The following is a 16104-nucleotide window of genomic DNA, read 5'->3' on the forward strand; positions in this document are numbered from 1 at the left end:
AGGACGGAATGTTTCCAGTGTTCTTGGACCCTGGTTTTGATCAGGGCTGTCTAAAACCGCACGCTAACCCCTGTGTTCTCTCCCTTCACTTTAGGGAGTGCTGCTTCTACCCCTTACTCCACTCCTCGGCTGATGTTAAATACTCCAGGGCAGCTACCTCAGACTCTGAGCTCCCCCTCGACACGGCTGTTAACTGAGCCACCACAAGTACGGTGTCAGGCTGAGCCTGCTCTCTCCTCTGCGGCTGGGAGGCTGCCCGTGGGGTCAGGCTGTAGCACGCGCTGGGGAAACCTTGCTGCTCGGCTCAGGAGCCACGTCAAGGGAGAGTGTCAGCTCTGTTCTGTTGCCCTTTTCTGGTAGAAAAGGCGTGATTTTAAAGTGGCTCACGTCGTAGGCCTAACTCTGGGTGACAGGGTTTTCCTTCCTCATTACTGACGTGCCTCGTTAACTTCCAGGCCACTCTTTGGAGCCCGTCTACGGTTTGTGGTATGACCACTCCTCCGACTTCTCCTGGAAACGTCCCACCTGATCTGTCCCACCCTTACAGTAAAGTCTTTGGTACAGCTGGTACGTACGTCTTCGGCTGCACCTGCTTGGTTGGCTTGGGCCGGCCTGCCCTTGTGACGAGGGACTATCTCGCAGATCTAGTGGTGAGCTGGGGGCGCTTGCCGTAGTAAACCTGCCTTTGACATGTAATGCAAGCCTTAGGGGCTTCCAGAACACGTAAGGTGGGCCCTAAACAAGACAGAAAAACCCAACTCATCTGGATTCCCAGAAATTTAACTCTAGCAGCTTTCTTTGCAGTAATAAACTGAGGGAAAATGGCCAGTTTCCTACCAGGCTAAGCAAGTTTGTATTTTCTGTCCGCCTCTCCTGGCAGGTGGAAAAGGAACCCCCCTGGGAACCCCAGCGACCTCTCCTCCTCCAGCCCCGTTCTGCCATTCTGAGGACTGCATGCACGTTGCATTCCCGCAGGCCCCAGCTGTGGCCCCCAAGAAGGTAGGCGCGGTGCTTTACCCTTCACCCCAGTGCAGTGACCTGGCCCCCTCTGGCCACGAAGCCCATCAGCAGGCTGTCTCTTCACCCAAGATGCGATGATTTTGAATCACAGCAATTGCAAGCAGACCAGCTGCTCCCAGCACATGGGCTCTGACTCCTGTGGCTCCCGGGAGCTCCCTGGGGTCAGAACACTTCTGTAGTAACGCCCAGTATGTGCTCTCGGGCTGCCGGGGCAGCTGCATGGCTGTGTACAGGGGCAGCAGTTGTGAGGCAATGGCTAGTCCCTCAGCACGAGTTGAGGCAGGCACTGTGCTGTGCCTGGTCAGCACGGTGCTCTTTCTCCGGCTTGTGCTCTTGCAGTTGGAAGAAGGGAGAGAACAAAACCTACAGCTTAAGAGCTCCTGTAGAAGGCAGTAAAAATACTCCTCTTGTTTAGTCTTTGTGTCCAGTGGGAACTAGGCACTCACACGGGCACTGCAGACTGCAGGGTGGTGGCCCGCCCGGTGCCGGGGTGGCGGGTGGCCGGGAGCACCCAGTGAGCCACCTTTCTTAGGGCACGTCAGTTTTATTCGGAAGAACACCTGACACGCCAGGTAGTTCAGACTTGAGTACTTGGCAAGCGCTCGCTGCTGAACCGATTGACCACTTCTGGGTCATCAGCTGACCGTGGTTGTCGCCAGTGAGAGTTCAGCTTTCAGGGGAAATGAGCCTGGTTGCGTCTGCCTCCTGAGCGTGTCCACTCCCCTGGGAACTGTAAGATGGGATCCGAAGTCTTGGGAAGCTTAGTTAATGTGTTGAGTTTGTGGTGTGATGTAAAATAATGAAATATTTCAACATCTGAAAGTTCTCCATAGATCGGTCAACGCTGGCCGTGGGCTGTCATGGTGTTGCGTGTGGGTGAAAGGGTGCCCAGAGAGGGAGGAGGCCAGTGGCCCTGACACGCAGGAGCGAGGATGGCCGTGGCTTCCCTGGCCAGCCGGGGCCGCCCCTTGAGAGAGGACCACTTGTCTGTCACATTTGGTGTAACCACCAAAACGGTTATCTGCGGTCACCTGAAAGGTCACTAACTTGTGTTTACTTTCTCAGCTGCCTATCCCAGGGCCCGAATTTTCTGCGTGTCCTTTAGCAAAAGAATATATTACCACAGGGTGGATGCAGATCGCTGTCTTCCATTAAGCCAGAGATTCCAGAGAAAGTGCTAGGATGTGAAACGACACTGTGCTTTTCACTGATTTTATTTTTGTTTTGAGAAACATCGCTGTTCTTCATGAGAATGCATTATTTAGGCCTACGTGTAATAAGCTTGTTGTCTTTTAGCAAATTAATATTTTAAGTTTCTATTATAATTTTAAATACTATAACTGCCAATAGACATAATCTCATAAATAACAACTCTTGAGATTATCAGTGATATTTAAGAATATAAAGGTGGGGGCCTCCCCGGTGGCACAACGGTTGAGCGCTGGGTTGCGAAGCTGCCCGTGGCCTCTGCGGCGCTGGTTCGATCCCCGGCTGCTCCCCGGCCACCGGAGGAGGGTCCCACATGGCGCGCAGACCTCTCCTGCCGCCCGCCGCTCCCCTCAGCAGTGTCCTTCGGTCCTTCTGCCTGCTCTGCTCCCCGCTCTGGCTCTGGTGAATTCTCTCACCCTCCCGCGCTTCTGACTGTACCCAGTGCATGTATAAACAAACAAACAAATAAATAAATAAAACATGCCTATATTAAAAAAAAATTATTAAAAAAAAATAATAATAATTAAAAAAAAAAGAATATAAAGGTGGGCCTCCCAAGGTGGTGCAGCGGGTTTTGTGCAGCGCTGTGAAGCTGTCTGCAGCAGCTTCTCTAGTGCCGGTTCAGTTCCCGGCTGGCCAGGGATACCCACATGATGCGGTAGACCTCTTCTGTCTTGCCCACTGCTCCCCTCAGCAGGGTATTTCGGTCCTTCTGCCTGTTCTGCTTCCTGCTCTGTCTCTGGTGAATTCTCGCACCCTTCTGTGCCTCCGGCTTGTACCCCAGAGCTTGTATAAATAAATAAATCTTCAAAAAAAAAAAAAAAAACATTAAAAAAAAGAATATAAAGGTATCCGGAGACCAAGAGTCGGCCCCCCACTGGGCTAACTTTCAGACTCCTTTGTGATGTGCTGGCATTTCAGAGAGTTAGGCCGGGTCAGAGAACACGTCCAGCGATTCACCTCGTGGTGTGACCAGTGCCTGTCTTTCAGGAAGAGAAGACAGACGCTGCCAGGCCCTGTCTCCACAGACAGCCCCATCTTCCGAATGACCGAGGATTAGGTAAAGTCCAGGTGACGGGAGGCCCTGTGTGCATGGAACCAGGGATTCTGGAAACCTAGAGAAACGATGTGTAATTAAGTCTACAGCCAACCTAGTACCATCAAAAAGAGATTTTAAGCTGTTGCAGTGAAGTGACCTGCGTTTCAGCTGACCAAGCTGTGGTGTTATCTGTTCTCTGAGACCTGACGAGCAGAGAGTATTTTTGTTGGATTATGATTTTGGTCCCTTGAGTGAGATTGTTGCGGATGCCCGGGCTCTCTGCTGTAGCCCCGGGAGAGAGCATGTCCAGCCTCTCTTATCAGCGGGAGGGATCCTCCCAGACGTGGCTAGGCGTGCGGAAGCAGGGCCTGCTGGGGTCCAGTGTGGCCCTGCGAGCTCCTTCTCTCTCTCCCCCTCTAGAAGAGCTCCCTGGTGGCAAAGGCTCCGTCACGCTGAGCGACCTTCCTGGGTTCCTGGGTGGCCTGGCCTCTGAGGAGGACAGTATTGAGAAGGACAAAGAAGAAGGTAAATGTGGGCCCTGGGCTGCCGCATGGCCAGGTCTCCTGCTGCCGGAAAATGGCTCTGGGGCCAGTGCTCCCAGGCTGGTGCCGTTTCTCCTCTGGGGGAAGATGCGAGACCTGTTCTGGGTCCTACACCAGGTACAGGGTGCAGCTTTGTCTTGGTCCCTCTGGGTGGCCACAGCCACCCCCCCACACTGGCTTATTCACCGGGGTGCCTCTTGTCTCCCCTCTTCTTTCACAGCGGCGATATCTAAAGAACTTTCTGAGCTCACGACCGCTGACACCGAGCCCCTGGTTCCTCGAGGAGGGTTTGACTCTCCCTTCTACCGAGACAGTGTCCCGGGCTGTCCGCGGAAGACCCACTCGGCCGCCTCCAGTGTGCCCGGCGCCAGTGTGAACCCTGAGCCTTTAAACTCCTCCCTGGACAAGCCCGGGCCTGACACACCAAAGCAAGCCTTTACTCCCATAGACCTGCCCTGTGGCGGCGCTGACGAGAGTCCGGCCGGCAGCAGGGAGCGCCAGCCTTCCCTGGAGACCAGCATCCTTACTCCCAGCCCTTGTAAAATTCCACCTCAGAGGGGAGTGGGGTTTGGTAGTGGGCAGCCTCCCCCCTACGATCATCTTTTTGAGGTGGCCTTGCCAAAGACTGCCCATCATTTTGTCAGCAAGAAGACGGAGGAACTCTTAAAGAAAGCAAAAGGAAATGCTGAGGACGACTGCACGCCCTCTACCTCCCCGGCGGAAGTGCTGGATAGGCTGATACAGCAGGGTGCCGACGCCCACAGCAAGGAGCTGAGCAAGTAAGGCCGCGGCTCCCAGCCGCCCTCGCTGCACCGTCAGACACACTCAGCACGCCAGCCACGCTGAGGCCCTTGGTGCGGCTGTAGGGGGCTCTTTCTGCTCAGGCCCTCTGTGCCCCCCGCTCTGAGGACACCTGGCTGCACTCCTATTGGCGCGGAGAACATGGGCAGGAAGTCATGGTGCTGCAGATAACACCAGGGGTTTGCCATTGTCTCCTTCCCCAGCCACACAGAGGGTCTTCCCTCTTGGCAGCATGACTCCTTAGGTGGAGTGAGACCATCCACGTTTCGGGGCGGGGTCAGTGTCTCTCCGATCCAGCCCAGGGGCACACAGGTTTCCCAGAAAGAAGTCTTTTTTTTTTTTTTTTATAAATTTTATTTTTATATTCCCCATACAATTGCAACCCCCCCATTCTGACCCCAATCTCTCCCCTCCCGCCCCCCACCCCCCAAAAAGTGTCTCTGGTTCATAGTTTTTTGTTGATTTTGATTTTCACTTTCTTATAGTTATTCGTTTTCCTGGTCCCTTATTTAAGTTTTCTAGATTCCTGCTATGAGTGAGACCATCCAGTATTTTTCTTTTTCTTTTTGGCTTATTTCACTGAGCATGATCCCTTCCAGCGCCATCCATGTTGCTGCAAATTGCATGTGTTTATCTTTTTTGAATGCTGAGTAATATTCCATGGTGTATATGGACCACATCTTCTTGATCCAGTCATCTATTTTTGGGCATTTGGGCTGTTTCCAAAGCTTAGCTATTGTAAACAGTGCTGCTAGAAACATAGGGGTGCAGGTGCTCTTTGGAATGGATGTTTCTGTGTCCTTTGGGTAAATACCTAGGAGTGGAATTGCTGGATCCTATGGAAGGTCAATATTTAGTAGGTCCAGAAATCTCCACACAGCTCTCCATAGTGGGTGGACCAGTTTGCACTCCCACCAACAGTGCAGAAGAGTTCCTTTTTCTCCACACCCTCGCCAACATTTGTTGTTGCTAGTTTTTTTAATATGTGCCATTCTCACTGGTGTAAGATGGTATATCATTGTAGTTTTGATTTGCATTTCCCTGATCACAAGTGATGTTGAACATTTTTTCATATGCCTGTTGGCCATTTGCATTTCCTCTTCAGAGAAGTTTCTTTTTAGCTCTTCTGCCCATTTTCTGACTGGATTATTTTCTTTGTTGTTGTTGAGTCTCATCAGCTCTTTGCAGATTTTTGATCAACTGATCAAAAATTTTTTGCCAACTGATCCTGTTGGCGCGGAGAACGTGGGCAGGAAGTCATGGTGCTGCAGATAACACCAGGGGTTTGCCAGTGTCTCCCTCCCCAGCCACACAGAGGGTGATCAGTCCTTTATCATTAGTGTTGGGTGCAAAAATGTTCTCCCAGTCAGTGGGGTTTCTCTTTGTTTTTGTTATTGTCTCTTTTGCTGTGCAGAAGCTCTTTAATTTGATGTAGTCCCAGCTGTTTATCTTTGCCTTCACTATCACTGCTTTGGGTGATGTATCTGTAAAGATGTCTTTGATGTGCAAATCACGTAGTGTTTCGCCTATATTTCCTTCTATATATTTTATGGTTTCAGGTCTTATGTTTAGTTCTTTAATCCATTTTGAGTTGGTTTTTGTGTATGGTGTGAGGTAGTGGTCAAGCTTCATTCTTTTGCATGTAGCAACCCAGTTTTCCCAGCACCATTTATTGAACAAACTTTCTTTGCTCCAATGCATAGTCTTTGCTCCTTTGTCAAAGATTAGTTGACCATAAATCTGTGGGTTTATTTCTGGATTTTCTATTCGATTCCATTGGTCTGTATGTCTGTTCTTGTTCCAATACCATGCAGTTTTGATGATTATGGCTTTGTAGTATAGTTTGAAGTCTGGGAGTGTGATGCCTCCATTCCCTTCCCAGAAAGAAGTCTTTCTGAGACCCTTTCGGCCCTCCTGGTAGCCTGCTCACAGGCTCTCGGGACAGGGCCCGCGGTCCCAGTGCAGAGAGCACACGGGCTCCTGGAGGGTGGCGGTCCTGGTTTTCATCTTTATAACAACCTCAGGCGGTCTGTGACGGAGATTGTGATATTTAAGATCTCTTTTTGAGTGAAATTTGGTGAAGTCAAAGTAGGAAAGTTACCTGCATTTTCCCATTAGACCTGGCTACTGCTCTCATGCTTCTGCGGAGAGGTTTGAGAAGAGCAGGGGCGGGGGGGACAGCCCTCGGCGTGTGTGTGTGTGTGTGTGTGTGTGTGTGTGTGTGTGTGTGGCCCCTCACTTGCCCTGGAGAGCTGACCACCGCCTGCTCAAGTGGAGCCGGGGCCAGTCGTCGTCACAGGCACCAGCCCTTCCATCCTGTCAGGCTCATCCTCACGCCAGCTCGACTTCCTCATGCCGCTGCATTTTTGACCCCCAGGAAGTGAGCTAACCTTGCTGCACTTAGAAGTCCAGATAGGTTTTGCTAAGGCAAGTTGATAACTTTGTTACTCAAAACCTTTCTTCCTAGGTTGTCTTTACCCAGCAAGTCTGTGGACTGGACCCACTTTGGAGGTAAAGTTCTTTAGCGCCAGATCTACCCGCTGGGCCCCCCAGGCTGGTCGCCTTTCCTGTCCTTGGAGGAAGTACCCCTAGGGAGTGCCTCCCCACACCCCACTCCAGCCAGCAGCCTCTCGACGCTGCAGTCGGCGCTGGCTGTGGTGACGGGTGCCACGTCCCTGCGCTGAGAGCTGGACATGCAGAAGCGGGGCCCCTGGGAGGTCAGCACCCAAGAGGTACTGGGCTTGCCAGTGACGAGACAGGAGAGGCCTGAAGAAACGTGCATGTGTATGGTCCAGGTGTTGGGGGAGAGGAGAGCCAGCTAAAGAGCCATCCCACGTCATACCCATTGCTTTAAAGAGCGAAGGGTCCCTCCCCACGCCCACGCATGCCTGAGGGCCGAGTGGCCATTCACAGAGCTAGTAGCGATTTCTTCCTGAGAGAATGTGTTTCTTTAGCTGACAGACCACGGGCGGGGGCTTGGTTGGCCGCTGTGTAAAAGAGTCTCTGCCGCCCCTCTGCTCTCACCTCAGGCTCGCCTCCCTCAGACGAGGTCCGTACCCTGCGGAACCAGTTGCTTTTACTGCACAACCAGCTGCTCTATGAGCGTTTTAAGAGGCAGCAGCACGCTCTGCGGAACAGGCGGCTCCTCCGGAAGGTGATCAAGGCCGCAGCGCTGGAGGAGCACAATGCCGCCATGGTGAGCCTGGCCGCGGGGCGCCGGGATGTGGGTTTTGGTTCCACTTCGGACCAGCATGGTGGTTGGCAAAGAGCAGCAGCTCAGCCAGCCTCTCAGCCCGCCCTCTGCCTGCTGGTGTGAATTGAGGCTCTGAGGCTAGGTCTGAGGCGAGGTCTCTGCTCCCTCTCAGCTGCTGGGCGCGGCCAGGGGTCGGGGTGCAGAGGTGACTGTGCATCTGTAAACGGCCATGGCGTCGCCCAGAGGTGGTTTCCCCAGTGTGGAATAGCTCTGCCAAGCCTGTATGGTGGCATAAACTGGGGGCGCGGTAGCGAAGCCTGTCAGGCTGGAGCTGGGGCCGTCTCTGCGGCTTGTCTCCTTGGGAAAGTGGCGTTGTTTCTCGGAGCCTCTGTCACCCATTCTGAAAAGTGGGAACAGTAAGATCAGCGCCAACTTTTTCCCACTGTGTTGGTTAATGGAATGTCGGTAAGCGCTGGCTCCACGCCTGGCTCGGTGGGTGTTCAGCGTTTCCGATTCCTGGGAAGGCACCGGTTCCTGGAGGGTGGAGCGTGGCTCTGGAGCCTGGGAAAGACTTTTTAAGCAGCAACATCGTATCTTTTTGCTAATGTGACCTTTAAACGTTCTTGACCTGAAGCCGGATTAGATGGCGGTGAGCTGCCAGATTCTGGCCTCTCATGAGTTTCAGGGGGGCATGTGGCTGTTTAGGTGGGACATTTGCTGCGTGTGTTGAAAGGCCGCTGAAGGGGGGTGCCTCTGTCTCTGCTAGAAAGACCAGCTGAAGCTTCAAGAGAAGGACATCCAGATATGGAAGGTTAGTCTGCAGAAAGAGCAGAACCGGTATAGCCAGCTGCAGGAGCAGCGAGACACGGTGGTCGCCCAGCTCCATAGCCAGATCCGCCAGCTGCAGCACGACCGGGAGGAGTTCTACAACCAGAGCCAGGAGCTGCAGGTATGCCTGCACCCGGTGTGCTGGAGGGGCGGGGGCGCCTGTTTCTTTGAAGTGAGACGGAGTGCTTCTCTGGAGTCCTGGCAGGCGGTGCTGGGCAGGCGCCTTTAGTTAGGGCAGAGGCTCCTTGGCTTCTTGGTTCTCTTAGCGCTTCAGTGATGGTTTCCTGGCACTCGCGGCCAGAAGGAACACCACCAGTTCTGCTCACCTGGCAGACCTGGACAGCTTTGAGTGTCTATGTCCTGATAACTTAGTCGCTGTTTGAAAATAATGCTGTTATTTTCAGGAGCTGTTGACAATATGTCTAAAAGTGCTGGTAAACGACCGTCGGAAGCGCTGTCAGCTGTGCTGCCTGTGCTCACGGTGGGCCCTGCGTGGGGTGTCAGACCTTGGAGTCAGGCCGGGCACTGACACCTTCATTCCCTTTTTCACATCGGTTTTCGCATGGTGGTTTTTATCACGACAACCACCTTAAAGCCCAGGTTGGCAAAGACCACCTTACTCTCCCCTGGCACCAGCAGTAGCCGAGAACCAAACTGAACCTCCTCTAGCTCGTTGTTCACCCAGTGACCAACAGGGGGCGCTGTGTTTCCCTCAAAAATTTTAAAAGCGCGCACAACACGTTTGCCTGTTGCCTGGCCCAGCCTCGGCTCTTTGGCGCCGTGTAAGGGCTTGTTTTTAAATTGGTTGGGAACTCAAACATCAGCCGTAACTTTTTAAAACTAACGAGTTAAATCTTACTGGCCCAAGAATAGTAGAGCAACTGAGGACTCTGCTTTCCCCTCCGCTCGGGCCATGGTCTGGGAGGCTGGCGCCTGGCCTGCTGGTCCCCCTAATGTCACGCGCACGTGTCTCCGGGCAGACAAAGCTGGAGGACTGCAGGAACATGATCGCAGAGCTCCGCGTGGAGCTGAAGAAAGCCAGCAGCAAGGTGTGCCACACGGAGCTGCTGCTCAGCCAGGTTTCTCAGAAGGTAAGGAAAGGGGCGCCCTGTCCCCCTGCATCCCCCTTGCTGGTCTGCCTCAGCCAGCACAGACAGGCCACCGTGTGTCTTCTCAGGGTTCCCTGCAGGGAGGGACTCTGTCCCCAGCCCCGGGGACACTTGGCGCTGTCCAGAGGTACCTCAGGCTGACCTCCTGGAAGCTGCTGCGTCCAGAGAGCAGGCGGGACGCCGCCGAACACCCCGCGCTGCACGGGCCGGGCATCCGCAGCCGAGCTGCAGCCTGCGCCGGGCTGTGCCTGTCCTGTGGGGTGGCTCCTCAGCCCCTTAGTTGCATAGACGCGAGTGGCTTGCTCAGAACATTGAGCTCTCATCCTTCACTGCATCCCCAGACTGCTTGCTCCATGCTGGTGGTTTTCCCTGGGGCTGCATCCCCCAGACCTAACGTCCCCCCGTGTGGTGGCTGTAGTGCGGACACACGTCCGTGTGCTCCAGGAGCCCTGGGGAGCCAGCTTGGAGGGGGCGCACTGGCACTTCTCCCCTGGGCATGGTACTGTTGAGAGTGCGCTCCTGTCTGTCCCTGCCGCCCACGGAGGCCTTCCCGTCGGCCAGTCCTTGTGCCGGGGAGTCTGAGGCCCCGGGAGCTGGTTGGTTGTTCCGCCCCAGCTCTGAAAAAGCATGTGGCTCCTGGCTCCTGCCTAGTTGCGCTGGCTGCGCTGGTGCCGTGGGACCTCACCGTGCTTGTTCCTGTGCTTTGTCAGCTCTCAAACAGCGAGTCGGTCCAGCAGCAGATGGAGTTCTTGAACAGGCAGCTGCTGGTTCTCGGGGAGGTCAACGAGCTGTACCTGGAGCAGCTGCAGAACAAGCACTCGGACACCACAAAGGTACGCCGGCCAGGCCCAGCCGGTGGGGGCACTGGGGTGCTCTGCCTGCAGCGTGCCACGGGCGGCTTCACAGGTAGTTTCCTCAGCCGGCGCAGCCCTGCTGGGTCCTTCCCCTGAGCTTGCTTCCCTGCCTGCGCCGGGAAGTCAAGTCAGGTATTTAAAAAGGACTCAGTGAGACTCAGTACCCAGTGGGTAATATGAGAGTACCCTTCTCTCACCCAGGCCCCTCTAAGGAGAGGGAGCGAGAGGGAGGGAGCCAGCGCTGCTCTGCGTAGTGAGGACTGGGGTCTGCCTTGGGGGCGGCGTCTCTCCTGGCCCAGGTGGATGTAGCACTTCTCTTCCCTTTACTGTTGAATTTACTGAAGCTGCAGTCGTGGCAACAAGGCCAGGTTGGGGCAGGCCTGCAGTAATTCACGACTGGTGTTGAGGGCTTTAACGTACCTGCGTCATAGCCTCGAGTGATGGGGTGGGTGAGTTGGGAACGGAATTCTTTAGTGAATGCCCAGATGCACCCTGTCACCAGCTTCTCCATCACACACAGGTTTGCTCCCCAGAGCCGCTTGCGCCGTGCCTCTCTGGCCAGACGGAGGGGGTGGTCTCAGCAGAGCTGTCGTCTCCACGATGGAGCTGCCGCTGTCTCTCGCCCCTCTCAGCACTCACCTCCGGGCTCGCTTTAGGAGGGTGGCAAGGGAGAACTTTCTCTCTTTTATCTGGAAGTATAATAGCTTTGGGAGAAGAAAAACGAGGGGAAACAGACTTGTAAGATAGGAACCTTAAAAAAAATTTCCTCAAGTCCATTCCTCCTACCACTCGAGAGGCGAGAGGCGCCTGGTCAGTCGGCCTCCGGGGTCTGTGTTTTGCTCGGAGCACGCCTGCCCTCTTGGGGCTCTTCCTACTTTCTGCAGCAAGTGACGCTGCTGACAGCGGTGGTTAGCGGCCTTCCGCTGGGGGCGGCCACGAGGGAGCGGGCCTGGCCGGTCCCGTGTAGAGCTGCGTCATTTCTCTTGATGAGAAGTGCGGGACAGCGGAGTTCCAGGCTGGTCAAGTTCACAGTTGAGGGCAGCAGCAAGAGCCTGGCTCTTGCTTCTCTTCTGCCCCGTCTGACCTGTCCTGTCGCATGTCCTCAGACCAGCTGTGCTTGTGGGTGCAAGGCATGTGGCAGCGACAGCTGTTGTGGGCGGACACCGTGGAGAGCGGTCCTTCTGCCATCTCGTGCGGCGAGGAACACTTTCCCAGAGGCCCTCCGCCAGGCTGCCCGCCTTCTTACTGGCCAGGATGGTGCTGCGTGCCTGCCCCTGGCCCTGGTGTGGGGCTTCCTCTTGCTTAGTCAGATGGGAAGAAGGGTGGCTGTCTGAGATGTGGGGGTGTCTGCACAGGGACATTCCTTGCACCTCGCCTGATTCTTCACCGAGAGCCGGCCGAGGTCAAATGTGCTCGCCTGACCTGGGCGGGTCTGTAGGCCTCAGCTCAGCTGGCTGGCCCGTGGTCACTGGCACCCACTGGGCTTCAGTCCCCTACTCTCTGCCCCGAGGGCGCAGTGGGCTCACTTGTCAGGGCAGGAGCCCCTTTGGGGATGCTCATCTCCTTGCTCCCTGGGTTTACTATCTTAAAAATAATCGGCGCCCTCTTGCATTTATCTCCCCACCATGGGAAACGCCCATTGTCAGTGTCACGTGCTTGTCAGAGTAGTGTCCTGGCCGCCCCTTCTCTCAGCCTTGGTCTATGCTTGCGCTGGATTGTAAGCTGTTCACATCTGTCAGCAGCTGGGCAGATGCACGGTGGGCAGACCTCGTCAGCACCTGAGCTGCAGGTGCCGTGTTGTCTGCACACCTGCATGGTGCCCCTCCATTCCCCCTCAGCTGGGTAGGAGTCGGGGGAAGCTGGGAGCCGAGGACCAACGGACACTTCACTGCAATCGAGACGCCGTCGGCTTAGTTTTCATGCACCGTTTGGTGAATGTGGGTGTGTATGTGGTTGATAACCGAAATCTCAGGATCACGTTCTGCCTTTTAGTTCTGACATGTCTGGCTCTTAAAAACTGGTAAATGTAAAGCGTGAGCAGCAACTCCCTGACTTCAGATTTAACAGTGTTTTCCGGTTTTTGTTCTTAAGAATATGCCCTGATGACTTTTGTGTCTTTTATTTCTTTTCCTGTTTCAAATGATTTCCTTAGGGAGCGATTTCCAGAAAGGGTTTTTAGGTTACTATTTACTACCAGCTTCCTTTCTGGAAAGTTGGACTTGCTGATGTCCCACAAGCAGTGTCCTGCAGCGGCTTCTCTGCTGTCCCCTTGATGCCTCAGAAGGGGTGTGGCATGTGCATTTTCTGAAAGTACTTCTTCCTCCAACCCTTTCTGTAGGAAGTGGAAATGATGAAAGCGGCATATCGGAAAGAACTAGAAAAAAACAGAAGTCATGTCCTCCAGCAAAGTCAGAGGCTTGATACCGCCCAGAAGCGGATTTTGGAACTGGAATCTCATCTGGCCAAGAGAGACCACCTTCTTCTGGAACAGAAGAAGTACTTAGAGGATGTCAAGGCCCAGGCAAGGTAACCTTGGTCAGAAAAGGTGCTTGCCCCAATGTGCTCTTTTTTCAGTGGCACATCCCTAATCTGTAGTGGTCGGTGTCTTTCAGAGACCAGTTGCAGGCTGCAGAGAGCAGGTACGAGGCTCAGAAAAAGATCACACAGGTGTTTGAGCTGGAGATCCTAGATTTATACGGCAAGCTGGAGAAAGATGGCCTCCTGAAAAAACTTGAAGAAGAAAAACCAGAAGCAGCCGAAGCAGTGGAGGAAAGGTAGGCATAGGGAGTGGGCGCGGGCGGCTCTGTGGTTGGGCTGTGCTGACAGCAAGGACCGCGTGGGGTGGGGAGGACGCAGGCCGCAGCTCTCAGCCCCCATGCGGAGCACCCGCCCGGCCCGCTTGTCCTCGCCACGCCTGTGACCTCGAACGGCCTTTTCCCCGGGCCTCGGGCCACTCATTGTGGTCATGGGAGTGTTTGTTGTTAGACTGCACCTCCTGCCCCCAGCTGCGCCAGAGTTCTCCCCACGGTGGAGTCCGCTGCTACGAGACAGCGTGGGGTTCAGTGTCAGTGTGAGTGAGGGTCGCCTTCCAGACAGACACTGAGCCTCACCCCCTCCTCCCTCCCCAGTTCTTACAGGCTCGACTGCTGTCATGATGGCTGCTCGGAGTCCACCTTTGGGCACAGCGAAGAGGCCCCTGGCCGCAATGGTGAGACCAAGCCCCCCCGACCTGGCAGCACTCGGGGCAGTAGTAGCAGCAGTGAGCTCTCTACCCCGGAGAAGCCCCCCAGCCAGAGGGCGGGCCCGTTCAGCAGTCGGTGGGAAACGAGTGTGGCCGAGCCCTCGACCAGCATCCCCACGACGGTCGGCTCACTTCCCAGTTCCAAAAGCTTCCTGGGCATGAAGGCCCGAGAGCTGTTCCGTAATAAGAGCGAGAGCCAGTGTGATGAGGACGGCGTGGCCATCAGTCGCCTTTCCGAGACCCCAAAGACGGAACTGGGCACAGACTTGGGTGCGGAAGCCAAGACCCCCCTGGGCCCAGGTGGCCCGCACCCGTCTCCCCCTAACCCGGACAGTGCTGGACAGCTCCGTATCATGGACTACAACGAGACTCAGCACGAACACAGCTAGGGGGACGGCCGCTCAGTGTTAGCTCGGTAGCGCTGCCTAGCGCAGAGGCACGCACGCACGCACGTCTCGCGTGCTCCCGTTCCCGGGGCCGGGCGGCTAGCTCGCACCGTGGGAGCGGGAAGGAGGTCCTTTGGATAGTTGACTGGATGTGGAACGGTTTTTGGATCTGGCATTGAAATGCCTCAACCCTCCCCCGCCCTGCCCCAGCTCCCCCACCCCCCAGCAGCGTGTTCAAAGCCGAGGCGGTTTGCGTCCTCACTAGCTTTATTGTTTTCCTTTTCCCCAAACGGTCGCCTCCTCTGAACCTGTGCAATATGAGGCCAAATTGAGTCTGTGCATCTAACACACCATTCTCCTCTCCTGAGGCTCAGACATCTGGGTCGGCCCAGGTAGTTGGTGGCGTTGCAGGTAAGTCCAGTTTGTCCCTCTCTGGAGGATGTCTCGTGAACACTGACCATCTTCCCCCAGAAGCTTCGATGGAGACGTTTTCACAGCTATGTGGTCCTGAAGTTTAGCAGCTAAAGCAGCAGATCTAGAAAAACAGCGGTTTGTGCACCCTCATGTTCTTTTGGTTGTTCTGAGAAGCTTCCTAGAAAGTTCTGAGCGCGTGAACCTGTGTTGTCTGGAAGGTCTGGGCTTGGCCCTGTGGAGGCCGTGTCTCCCCTGGGCGCCCTGCCCCTCCCACCCCAGTCCCTTGTATTTATTTGGTGTTTGCTTGGGAGCCACTTCTGTGCCATCCAGAGGCCGCTGTGGGGTGCTCGGCCTGCTCCAGGCAGGATGGGAGGCCGGTGCCTCAGCAGTAGCCCAAGTCCCTTGTGGGAGGACTGGGGCCTCGGCAGGCCGCGTGGCAAGCCATGGTCAGACTCCTGCCCTCAACCTGCCCCTTGGTTCCCAAGGCCTCGAGTCTGCGTCAGATTCTTTGTGACGCTGCAGAAAAATCCCAAAGGCCCAAAGAGTTCCCACTGTCCCTCAGGCTGCTAGTTGCCTCGCTGCCCCAGGCTGCAGGCCGGCTTTCCACTCCAGTGCTGACTTCAGGGCCCACTGCAGGGGAGCTCTGTGCTGCCGCCCTCCCCGGTTAGCCGTGGGGGGCCTGTGAGCAGGGTCCAGGGGTGCTGGCAGAGGCTACCTGCCACAGGCCCGCTCCACTGCCCACGCTCGCAAGGTGATACCTGGCAGAGGCCTGGGCACATGGAGCACCTCACCCAGCGAATACTCCCATGCTGGACACCTGGGAGCCGTGGCTGCGTTCCCGCTGAGACCAGGGGAGACTGGGAGGGAGCCGAGTACCGGCTGTCCTCGCCGGCCTCTCAGTCCCCAGGGTGGTGGGAGAGACAGGCCGTGATGGTACGAAGCCTCCCGCTTGCGCGGGCACTGGTGTCCCTGAATGCGGGAGCCCGCTGCCAGCTGCCGGCGTGGGTGCGGGCAGACACCCCTTGGGGAGGCTGCTGTTGCCCACATGGGGCGGTGCCACACGTTCCGAGCAGCTGTATCCACAGGACAGCTGCAGTCGCGTGTGCTCTCGTCTCCCAGTGGGCTTAGTTTTAGCGAAGGAAAACACGAACAAATTCAGAAAGGAAAACGTGTTCGGGGTGGCTACAGAAGCCGCTGCTCGTGCGCCCCCTCGCCCAGCCCAGGAGATCTGCTGCAGCGCAGGTGCCTGCTCACCCCGGGGCATCCCCCCCCCCCCACCCCGCACCCGCGGCGGGCCTGAGGCCTGTGGGGAAAAGGAAGACACTTCTGAGGTCCACAGGCAGGTTGGGAAGATGCGGGAAGCAGGAGCCGGTGGTACAGTGGGCCAAGGCTAGGCCGGAGGCTCTTGGGGGGTCTGCTCGGCCCTGGCCTCCTCTCCCGGGGGTCTGCCGGCTCAGCCTCATAACCA

General features: G+C 55.8%; 1 protein-coding gene across 4 annotated transcripts in view; it reads left to right on the top strand.

Moving 5' to 3' along the window:
• The window catches only part of TSC1 (TSC complex subunit 1), a 44048-nt gene extending 28145 nt beyond the window's left edge, over positions 1 to 15903 (top strand). For all 4 annotated transcript variants that reach the window (XM_037492904.1, XM_037492906.1, XM_037492907.1 and 1 more), the window contains exons 10-23: positions 95 to 207; positions 456 to 567; positions 881 to 999; positions 3220 to 3289; positions 3689 to 3793; positions 4031 to 4589; positions 7079 to 7122; positions 7641 to 7807; positions 8571 to 8753; positions 9613 to 9723; positions 10452 to 10574; positions 12934 to 13121; positions 13208 to 13369; positions 13724 to 15903. In XM_037492904.1, coding sequence (XP_037348801.1) covers positions 95 to 207; positions 456 to 567; positions 881 to 999; positions 3220 to 3289; positions 3689 to 3793; positions 4031 to 4589; positions 7079 to 7122; positions 7641 to 7807; positions 8571 to 8753; positions 9613 to 9723; positions 10452 to 10574; positions 12934 to 13121; positions 13208 to 13369; positions 13724 to 14225 — 2558 coding nt within the window. In that variant the 3' untranslated portion in view covers positions 14226 to 15903. The remainder of the gene's footprint in view (positions 1 to 94; positions 208 to 455; positions 568 to 880; positions 1000 to 3219; positions 3290 to 3688; positions 3794 to 4030; positions 4590 to 7078; positions 7123 to 7640; positions 7808 to 8570; positions 8754 to 9612; positions 9724 to 10451; positions 10575 to 12933; positions 13122 to 13207; positions 13370 to 13723) is intronic.
• Positions 15904 to 16104: the final 201 nt, after the last annotated feature.

Source organism: Talpa occidentalis, unplaced genomic scaffold (genome assembly GCF_014898055.3).
Source record: "Talpa occidentalis isolate TD23 unplaced genomic scaffold, MPIMG_talOcc4v2.1 talOcc4.7, whole genome shotgun sequence".
Lineage (NCBI taxonomy): Eukaryota > Metazoa > Chordata > Mammalia > Eulipotyphla > Talpidae > Talpa > Talpa occidentalis.